The sequence below is a fragment of the Zonotrichia leucophrys genome, chromosome 5, assembly GCF_028769735.1.
Source record: "Zonotrichia leucophrys gambelii isolate GWCS_2022_RI chromosome 5, RI_Zleu_2.0, whole genome shotgun sequence".
Lineage (NCBI taxonomy): Eukaryota > Metazoa > Chordata > Aves > Passeriformes > Passerellidae > Zonotrichia > Zonotrichia leucophrys.
The window spans coordinates 12,770,197-12,781,316 of NC_088175.1; the positions used below are offsets into that span (position 1 = coordinate 12,770,197).

General features: G+C 40.3%; 1 protein-coding gene across 5 annotated transcripts in view; it reads left to right on the forward strand.

Annotated features, from left to right (window-relative positions):
* Nucleotides 1-11,120, forward strand: part of PTPN21 (protein tyrosine phosphatase non-receptor type 21) — a 44,231-nt gene that overhangs the window by 26,502 nt on the left and 6,609 nt on the right. For 2 of the 5 annotated variants that reach the window (XM_064715648.1, XM_064715650.1), the window contains 6 exons: nucleotides 2,024-3,489; nucleotides 5,568-5,705; nucleotides 7,349-7,570; nucleotides 8,700-8,828; nucleotides 9,141-9,375; nucleotides 10,060-10,220. In XM_064715648.1, the coding sequence (XP_064571718.1) occupies nucleotides 2,024-3,489; nucleotides 5,568-5,705; nucleotides 7,349-7,570; nucleotides 8,700-8,828; nucleotides 9,141-9,375; nucleotides 10,060-10,220 (2,351 nt within the window). Of the gene's footprint in view, nucleotides 1-2,023; nucleotides 3,490-5,567; nucleotides 5,706-7,348; nucleotides 7,571-8,699; nucleotides 8,829-9,140; nucleotides 9,376-10,059; nucleotides 10,449-11,120 lie in introns of those variants that run through there. The other 3 variants (XM_064715645.1, XM_064715649.1, XM_064715647.1) reach the window with 2 other exon arrangements.

The window sequence follows — 11,120 nt, forward strand, 5'->3', positions numbered from 1 at the left end:
GAAATACAGTCATGGAATCACAGAATTGTTTAGGCTGGAAAGGACCTTTAGGATCACCAAGTCCAGCCATCAACACAGCGCTCTCAAATCCATCACTAAACCAGGTCCCCAGGTGCCACATCTGCAGGTCTGTTAAATACCTCCAGGGATGGTGACTCCACCTCTTCCCTGGACAAGCCTGTTCCAATGCTTCACCACTCTTTCCAAGAAGAAATTTCCTTATATCATATCTAAACCTCCCCTGATGCAACTTCCCTGAGGCCATTCTTCTTGTTCTGCCGCTTGTTACCTGGGAGGACACAAACACACCTCAGTGCAACCTCCTTTCAGATAGCTGTAGAGAGCAGTAAGGTTCTCCCTGAGCCTCTTTTACTCCAGGCCAAACACCCAGAGTTTCCTCCACTGTTCCTCCTCCACGTGCTCTCCTGTGGGAGATGAGCAGTTCTGGTTAGGTTAGCACGTGCAGCAATTGTAGACCGAGGTGTCGTGTGTGAGTTTAAGCTGACCATCGCCTTTTTTGGTCCATGTATCAAACTGGTATGTTAAGGCATTGTGAGATCCTTGTCAATATTGGTCTTAATAGCTGCAAAGAGATTGCCCCAAGACAATTCACACAACTAAAAAAAAAATTAAAAAAATTAAATCCAGAATGCAGGAAGAGAGACATTTGGCTAAGTTTGTTAGACTACAAGGTATTGAGGAATTCAAAGGCTAAAGAAGTTTGCAGCTTATGGACTTGGTATATATTTGATTGAAACAAAGAAAGAAGAAACCCCAAGCAAGCCCTAATATTCTCAAGCAATTTAGACTCCTTATCTTAGCACTTTACAGTGGAGTCATGGCTGCTTGCTCTCATTATTTTGATTGTTACACATTGTGTCTTTAATTAACAAAGTTGCTGCCCTGAAGGGCTGAATCTAATCTGTTGCAAAATCTCCTCAACTTTGATAGGAACTTTCCAGATCTACAAATCTGCTGGATAAATAGTACTCTAAAAGGCCAGCTCACTGGGAAGGGAATAAGCACATTTTCTATCAAAAGAGTTACACAGATCTAAATGAAATACAGGTATTCAGCTACATTCAGAATGTAACTGAATTCTTTGCAGTTTAGTGTTGTAAGTATTGCTGGGTACTCGCTACTACAAGTGTCCTATTTTTGAACATTTTTTAATAAAACAATTTTTGGTTTTCAGCAAATTCATTAACATAATTGTGGCAATTATTTTGGTGAACTCAAACACTTAAATCATGAAGGCATCTACAGCGATGACTGAATCTGAAGACTGGCAAATTGTACATCCAATGAAGTAGTAATTAAAATTATTAAATATGTCTTGGACGTATAAACTGGGGGAACATTTTCTTTACAGTGTAGGTGTATATATATATATGTGAACAATATATGGTGGTAGTTTAAACTGCCTTCAAAATTTCTGGAGAAAAGTTAATTTTGGTTTTTTTGAGGTCTTGTGCTATACCTACATACATCCTGAAGGAGTACAAGAGAGAAGAGCAAGGGGTTTTGTCTGCTTGTTTTGGGCTGTTTTTAGGGTTTTGGTGGTATTTTTGTTTTGGCTTGGTTTTTTGTTGTGGGTTTTTTTTTTTCCTTTCTTTCTTTCTTTGCTGTTCAAACTGAGTACATTAGTGCAAATCCTAGTGTATACATTAATTTTTTCAGTGGTGGGGCTTAAGATTGATATGAACTTTGTTTGTTTTGGACTTAAACTTAGGAAACCTATCCTAAAGAGAGAAAAGTAATTCATAAACAGATCGTGTTTTCCCACAGGGATTTACATGATTGAAATAAATATAATATGTTATTCTGGTGTATATACCTTGGGTATCAACAACAACAGAAAAGCTGGGATTTTGGTTTGGGTTTTTTTCCTTCCCATTTCAATACATAGCTAAAAATAACTGAGGTTTTAAAAATCTCAAGCATTGCCTTAGCTACATCTTTATAGCAGATAACTTTGTTTGATGTCCTGGACATAAAGATTGTTGTTACACTTTGCTTTCAGATAACCTCTTTGTGAGCAATCAGAACGGATACTACTGTCACTCTCAGACTAGCTTGGATAGAGCCCCTCACGACTACAGCGGTCGGATCCGCAACGGGAGTGTCTATAGTGCACACAGCACAAACTCCTTGAACAACCCACAGCATTACTTGCAGCCATCCCCCATGTCCTCTAACCCCAGCATTACTGGAAGTGATGTGCTCAGAACTGACTATGTCCCATCACACAGACACAGTGCACTAATACCACCTTCTTACCGTCCCACGCCGGACTATGAGACTGTGATGAGACAGCTCAACAGGGGGATGGTGCACACAGACAGGCAGAGTCATTCAATGAGAAATCTTAACATCAGCAACACATATGCTTACAGCAGGCCCGATGCCTTAGTTTACAGTCAGCCTGAAATTCGAGAGCACGCCCACTTTGCTGCCCCGCAGTCTAACCATTATCCATTTAACCTGAACTACAGCTTCCATAGCCAATCCCCCTACCCCTATCCTGCTGAAAAGCGCCCAGTTGTTGGGGCAGTCAGTGTGCCTGAGCTGACAAATGTGCAGCTCCAGTCTCAGGATTACCCAGCACCCAACATAATGAAGACCCAAGTCTATCGCCCGCCTCCGCCGTACCCGTACCCCAGGCCTGCCAACAGCACTCCAGACCTTTCCCGGCACATCTACATCAGCAGCAGCAACCCGGATCTCATCACCAGGCGAGTGCACCACTCTGTGCAGACGTTCCAGGAGGACAGCCTGCCTGTGGCTCATTCCCTTCAGGAGGTCAGTGAACCTCTGACATCGGCACGCCACGCTCAGCTGCAGAAAAGGAACAGTATTGAAATAGCTGGCTTGACTCCCAGCTTTGAAGGAATGAGAATTAAAGAGAGGACCATGTCAGCTTCTGCAGCAGATGTGGCCCTTCCAAGAGTTATCTCAGAAGGATCACAGCCCAACATTCTGCTGGAGAGAACGAAGCAAAAAGAAGGTGAGCAAGAAGAATGTGTGAACTGTGATCACAAGAAAACCCTGTCAGATGCCACTATGCTGATTCACAGTAGTGAGGAAGAAGAAGAATTTGAAGAAGAGAATAAGGCCAGTACAAGTCTTTCTCCTCTCCCTGAAGATCAAACCCAACTTTCATCTGTTATGGGAGGTTATTCTCATGATTCAGTACTGAACTACCCTTATAGCTCTGTTGCTTCATCTGCTGGCCCTTTGCATATCCTTGAGCCTAAATTACACATTACAGAGGCAGAGAAGAGAATGAAAGATATGAGCCCTGTTCATTTACTAGTAGAAAGCCAGGTACAGAGAAGAGGGGAAGGACTGCTTACTCCATCTATGTCAGAATCTGATCTTACAACATCAGGCAGATACAGAGTAAGGAAAGATTCAGTAAAGAAGAGACCCGTGTCCGATCTTTTGTCTGGAAAGAAGAATATTGTGGAAGGCCTTCCCCCTCTAGGTGTAAGTGGATACTATTTGTCTTGTTTTGAGTTGTCTGTAGCAGTTGATTGTTGTTTTTGTTTGAGGTTTGGGGTTCTTTTAGTCAGTCTGAGATGCTTTTAAAACATTTGAATTAAAGCTACCTTAAGCTTGACCTTTGTATTTCTGTTTTCCTGGTTAACTTTGCTTAGCTGTCTTTTAGCCCCTTCTCTGCCATGTCTGAGTTCTGTTTGCTTAGTCCACCCACACAAATCCAGCTGTGCAGTCTCCATCCATCTGAAAACCTAACTTGGCTAGGAACTTTAGAAGGAGCTAATTTAAAATCAGTTCTAGATCCCTGTTCTGCCCTACTTCTTATCTGGAGCAGAAGCAACTCTTTCTATTCAACTTTCTTATCTTTCTCTCACTGAAAAATGATATGTATCTGAAATGTTTACTTTTAAAATTTTGTTTACTTGCTTCTTCTGACCTAAGAGGGAACCTGACACCTTCAGGAATAAATTCTTTCCTTGCATTTTCTTCTTTACTTCATGCCTTCCTTTTTTCATATCCTCTCCCTTTTACCTTCTCTTCAAGCTGTTTTTATCCCACTGAAGGTATTTCTTGCTTGCCATATCTCTTTCTTCTACTCCAATCTTAGGACACCATAAATAGTGAAAAACTGCAAGTTTCACCTTTTCTGTAATTCCCACCTCATAGAAACATCAAGGTCTGTGTGGACTGCACAATTTCACTGGCACTCCTTAGTGCCCACTTTGCTTTAAAATTCTGTTCAGTTTTATGTAGTTTGTGGCAGATTTCAGATGCTAATAGAGGAAGACCATTTTATATTATTATTTTGCCTTTTAAATTTGATTGATACCTGAGTTAGTGTCAAATAGTTTTCTGCACAAGCTGGACTGCAGGGGAACTGCTATATAAATTGTACTGCTGTGGTAATAGCAGATATTGCAAAAACTAGCCTATCCAAAGCTATGTATTGAAATAGTTACTATTTGTTCTCCAAAATATACATTTTCAGACAGTAATGTGTCTACCAAAATCATACCCTGCTTTTCCTTTTGACAGTTACGTAGAAATGGCATGTTCCTGTCAACGTTTAAATTAAATTAATATCAGAATTTTTCATTTCAAGTGTTTGTAACCTAGTTTCTGCTTCAGAAACATTTAAGTGTTGTTGCATAATACAGAACATTACCTTTCTGTATTCACAATGGAGATGATATCCTAGTTACAAAACCAGCCCCAACCAATGCTTGCACATTTTGCTTTTCAATGAACTTTTATTCTTGTGTTTGTGTTCACTTCACTTTAAATGCCGTCTCATCCTGTTAGGTTTGTCTTCCTATTTCTTACCACCATTTAACTTTTGAAAGCATTATCATCCAAGCAGCACATGTGCTCGTATTTTCTGTGTATTTTTGTTAACAATTAAACTTAGCAATGGCAGGAATGATGAAGTTTCCTCTTATCCATTTTAAAAGAATAGTTTGAATTGATTCCTTCATAGAAATCCCCCTTTGATATTTTTCACCAAATAATGAATGGCAATTCTCTAATTTAGTTTTGTGGCCCAGTCCAGGACCCAAATGTGTCTGCAGTTCTGTGTTCATGTTTTGTATGTCAAGTTTGTTGCAAACTTAGTAAAACATTTAACTATATCCAAATATCTGAAAGATATATGGTCATTGTCTGATTGTAGGGAAGAAAAGTGCCTGCAAACTGAATAGTCTAGTAAGGAATCATTGTTATGTATTTTTGGGTTTGGGAAATGTTCCCAGGTCTGTTCAAGAATGTTAAGTATCTGCAGTTGCCTCCTCACACCCTCAGTGGTGAGCTTTGTAGAGAACAATATTTGTCGTTCTCATGCAGTTTCATTAACCTGTCTGGAATGAAGACAGACCTGTGCTGTGTCCCTGGAGGAATGTGGTCCCACCACCCTAATCTCTCACTGCAATGCTTATCAAAGAAAAAGGTCAGAGCTGTTCACAGAAGGGGCCAGAGAAGGATCTTTTGCTTAGCTGAAGTCATCTGGTTTCTGCTTTATAACTTCATCAGATATTTAAGAGTATTTACAAGTTTTAGCTTTTCTTTTGCAGGGTATGAAAAAGAATAAAAATGATGCAAAAAAAATGGGGCCTCTGAAGCTAGCTGCCCTAAATGGACTGGCATTGACTAGGATGCCTCTGCCAGATGAGGGCAAGGAAGAATCAACGAGAGCAACAAATGATGAACGAGTATGTTGAAGTTTTTTAATGCTTGATTTACTGTAGCAATTTTTCAAAATTACATGATTACAAATGGTACATTTTACTGACTGTAAAATGCTTCATACTAAGGCAACTCAAATGCTGAGAAGAGAAACAAAATAAAAAGATTCCAGGTTGACAAGTCATTGCTAGAAGTATTGGGTGTAACTCAGATTTTTCTTTAACATGATAGTGATTCAATTGTAGTTTACCCTTTGAACATACAGGAAATGAATTAACTAGTACCTACTGATACATTTTTGTGCAACTCATCCTGCTTTCTCTCTTAATTTTGGGTTTTCCAGAGTGAAAAGGTGTGAATTTTAAAATTCTAAGTGTGAGATTGATTTTATTTGCAATTATTAGTAATTCAAATGGTGTTTAGAGATTTGCAGTTGAGTAAGAGGTGTAGTTTTGCAGTTAAATTGCGTCCTCAGAATACAGCTTATGCAGATTGTATTTATCTGTTTTGTTCATGTAGAGCCCAAAAAATATAGATAGAACTTGTTTGATGTGCTGAAATTTTAAACTCAGGAGAGGATGTCAGATCAATGAGAGGACATTAGGTTCTAGAATTTGAGGATCATTCTTTAAGAAATATAAGACTCCATCAGCTTGTATCAGGATTAAAAAAATGTAAAAGTAAAAACTAGTAAAAAAAATGCTCAGCTTCATGCTATTGTCAGTTTAAATATGTGAGTTTAGCCTAAAGATAATAAATGAGTTTGTGCAGTTGATGTATTGTTGTGCAAATTGCATATGAGGGAAGTTTACACCTTCCTCTGTAACATTTGGCATACTTACTTGATATAAGACACTTCCATGACCTGATACCACAGAGCAGTTGCTGTAAGAATCTGGGGACATGTGACATAGATGAAATTTTCTGGCTGAAATCTTACATATTATTCCTCCTTATTGTTGGCAGAGCGATGCAGAAATTCCAGAAGTGTCTTATGATTTAGAAACAACTTGGTTTCGAAAGAATAAAGGGGAGGAGGGAGTAGTCTATTAAATAAAAAAGATTGAATTATACTATTAGAAAAAAATTCTGGATTTATACTTTAACTGCAGCAAGTTTCTAAGGCAGCTTTCCTGCCTTAGAAACTTGCTGCAGTTAAAGTATAAATCCAGATATTTTTCTAATAGTTTTCCTCCATCCAAAAAACTAAGTTTGTGAGGTTTTTTATTATTATTTTTGTATTTATTATAAGGTTACAGGACACCTTTAAAATGATGTCACCTAGCTGCTATATTGAGCAGGTGGATCAAAGGTATTTGAAGCAGTATGCAGTATGGTATATCTGTCTGGTTGGTCAATTTTTTTCTCCCCACATGGGCTGTCTTTTCAGAAACCATGAAGTAATCTTTCCTTTACCAGCAGTATCCAAATAAAACTTTGTGACCTAGTGAAGTATAACAGGCTGCTTAATTTTCACTTGAACAAAATTCCTGCTGGCTAGGGTTGCCTCTAATTTATTCTGGTATGCTTGTGGAAACACGAATAGCTGGAAAAGCCTTGCAGAAGTATGGAGGAGAAGAAAATAGGTCCATTTTACATTTCACGAGCTCTCTGTGTGAACAGGCTCCCCTCAGAGAGTGACCTTGCCTGGCTGTGTGCTGTGTTGCAGTGCAGAGCCCTGGAGCAGCGGCTGGAGCAGGGCATGGTGTTCACGGAGTATGAGCGCATCCAGAAGAAAAGGCTGCGGGATGGGGAGTGCTCCATTGCCCGCCTGCCCGAGAATGCCGAGAGGAACCGCTTCCAGGACGTCCTTCCCTACGATGACACCAGGGTGGAGCTGGTCCCAACCAAAGAAAACAACACGGGTTACATCAATGCATCCCATATCAAGGTGACAGAAATGCTCTCGGAGAAAAATTTCCCAGTTCACATGCAACTGAAAATGCATCTGCCAATCAGTTTTTGGTTTGGTGAAATCAGTGACAATCCCTCCATCTCTCTCTCTTTCTTGTCTTCTCCAGGGTTTCTTTGGGGAAAGCAGGAACCTGTTTTCCTAATCACCTAGAATAATAGAGGGTTAATTACTGGAGGGATCTTCTGCATTTTGGTTCTGTGTTGATTCGATCTACTGTTGCTTTTCTGTGTTCCCTCTCTGGGGATTGCTGCTAACAAGAGGCATCTCCATTCTGCCCAGAGCTAAGAAGGCAAATAGGTTTAAAGCAAACTGGGATCCTCTGAAATGATTGTGATATTTTTGAGCTGCATTGTTTCTTCCTTTTCTGTACTCTCAGACTATCCACTATGAGCAGTAGGCTTGCTCCTAGCTTAAGCTTTTTTGGATGGTTAGAGCCAGAGCCAGGGGGAAACTGGCTTTTTCAAAGCCTTCAGCTGACCTTTTTCCCCATCCTTAACTCTTTAAGCTCTGTTTAAAAGACTTTGAAGGGTGTCTTCAAGAACCTTGAGGGCAGCTCATTTTTCAGTACATTTATCTGCTCTAAGTGCAACTACAGTTGTTTTTTATGAGAAGAGTTGAGATTGTCAAAGCAGCACTTGTGTTGCTGTCTTTTTTTTCATAAATCTGTTTGTATACTGACATGGCATCATAGTTTCTCTGCTTCATTCACAAATGTTGAGCCTTCTCAAGCAAGATAATATTTTTTCAGGACATAACAACTAGTACAGTAATAATATTTACAGCACTAGAGTAGAAAGCTTCTCTAAACATGAATTTTCTAAAATACCTCGAATTCATGAAGGAGAAATACAATTTTGTTTTCTCAGTTTGACATGAAGCTTGTGATGTAAAATGCATTTATTTAGCTATGAACCTGTACTATTGTGGCTCTTCTGCATCTAATGTGACAAGATGCAGCTAAAAATGGGGCAGATATAACTCACAATGGGCTTTAGCTTCTGTGGTGTTGCAGTCTTTTTTCATTTTGTGCATCTTCAAATGGCTGATGTTAGAACTGGGGAGAGGGTTTTCAATAATTACTAATCTAATGTCTTTATTTTCACAGATCTCTGTTGGTGGCATAGAGTGGGATTACATTGCCACGCAGGGCCCTTTGCAAAACACATGTCAGGATTTCTGGCAGATGATCTGGGAACAAGGGATTGCCATCATAGCTATGGTGACAGCAGAGGAAGTGAGTATAAATTGAGTTGTGTTTCTCCCAGAAATTCCACAATGACTTTTTTATAATCTGTTAGAGGAGGGGGATGTTTTTTCCACCAACTAGATTGATTGAAGATAAGTTTCTAGTGACCCCTTTCTGTCTTGATTCCTTTGGCAGAAAAATGAATTTGCAAGCTCTTTCTGATGGAAAGTTGGTTTTCCCAGTAAGAGGCCATAACACATTAGTACTACTTAGTGGAGGAGAGATACAGTTGTTACTACAGGAACATTAGTTTTATGAATGTTCTTAGGTTTCTTGCTAAGCAAGTGTTCTGCTTTTAAGGAAAGTGGGAGAGAAAAAAGCTTCAGATACTGGCCACGTCTTGGTTCAAGACACAACACTGTGACATATGGAAGATTTAAGATTACCACGCGATTCCGCACTGACTCAGGCTGCTACGCAACGACAGGATTGAAGATTAAACATCTGCTCACAGGACAGGAGAGAACGGTTTGGCATCTGCAGTACACTGACTGGCCAGAGCATGGCTGTCCAGAAGATTTAAAGGGATTTTTATGTAAGTTGTATTTAATAGCTTTGTTTTGGGGTGTGGTTTGTGGTGTTCTATTAATACCTTCTGAAATGGCTGCATATATGAAGTAACTTTGGACAAGTAAGCCAAGCATTCCATTGTAAAAGGTTTCTTCACACCAGCAAGATATACTGAATTATATTTTTTGCTGGAATATACCTGAAAATTTATTAAAGGTATATTCCTGCTCCTTCTGTCTAAAGCAAATAATTTACCATAAATCCTGTAGAATAAGACATAATTGTACCTCATACTACACATTTGAGTATGTGGCAGCAGTAGCCAGATGGCCATGAGCTCTCTTTAGTAGGAATAGGGGAACAGGGTGAGGAAATCCTTACAAAAGCTAGATGATCCTTATAGATCTGTATTGCTATAGTTGGGGTATGACTTCTGCATCTAATGTGACAAGAATGCAGCTAAAAATGGGTCAGATATAATTCACAATGGCCTCCTACTTCTGTGCTGGTGCAGTCTTTTTTTATTTTGTGCAGCTTCAAATGGCTGACATTAGAACTGGGGAGAGGGTTTGCGATTTGCACAATGCATCCTTTTTCTGTGGCATGTCCATTGTTAAATTACTACTCTCTGGTGGTCACACAGCACTATAGCATAGCTTGTGTGGCTTCCTCTCCTAATGACTGATTTGTGTCCCATTGAACGCGGCAGCGTACCTGGAGGAGATCCAGTCGGTGCGGCGGCACACCAACAGCACGGCCGAGCCGCGCAGCGCCAACCCCCCGCTGCTGGTGCACTGCAGCGCGGGCGTGGGGCGCACCGGCGTGGTCATCCTGGCCGAGATCATGATCGCCTGCCTGGAACACAACGAGGTGAGCTCCGCTTCTTCCTGCTGCTTCAGATCATGTCAGGTGCTGGAAGGGGCAATAAATAACTTGCCTAGAATGTGTTATGGCTGTCCATGGCTGTCCATGGCTGTCCATGGCTGTCCATACTGGCCGAGATCATGATTGCCTGCCTGGAACACAACGAGGTGAGCTCCTCTCCTTCCTGCTGCTTCAGATCATGTCAGGTGCTGGAAGGGGCAATAACCTGCCTAGAATGAGTTATGGCTGTTCATCAGAGCAGCTGTTGGGAGAGATCTTACAACTGTGCTTGAAATGGCTCTTGGGAATTCAACATAAGTTAATAATCTTCTAGAGCTGCCCACATGCACACCAGGCTCTGGAATGCTCATTTGGATTCTTGACTCCCTAAGATGTTGAGTCATTGAGTGGAGCAAGGTATACCCTAGGCTACTGAGCATATTTCAGGATTTCATTTACTGCTCCTTGCCTGTATTAGAATTGATAATATTCAAGAACATGCTTTTTAGCCAGTCTCTGTACTTGTTACTATTTTGTTCCTAAGTGCAGTGTATTTGCAGTATCAGTCTCAGTAGAGGACAATGTGGTAGTTTAATAGAATAAAATCAGTCCTATCAACTTCTAGCCTGAATTGGATGGCTGTAAAATGTTCATTAATAATATAATATGTCAACTGAAACTCAACATACTTATTGTTTCATTGTGCATCCCTCTCCTAACACTGTAACAGGCTTTTTCAGCCATTAGATTTGTAAAGACCAATACCCCATGAGACATGTAACTTTCCCACTATACATATTTCCCAGATGGTCAGTGGTGTAGTGCAGTCCATACTGCAGGCAGGGGCAATGAATTGTCAGAGCTGAAATCAGAACAGCTGACTCTGTCCTTAGATCATCACAAAGC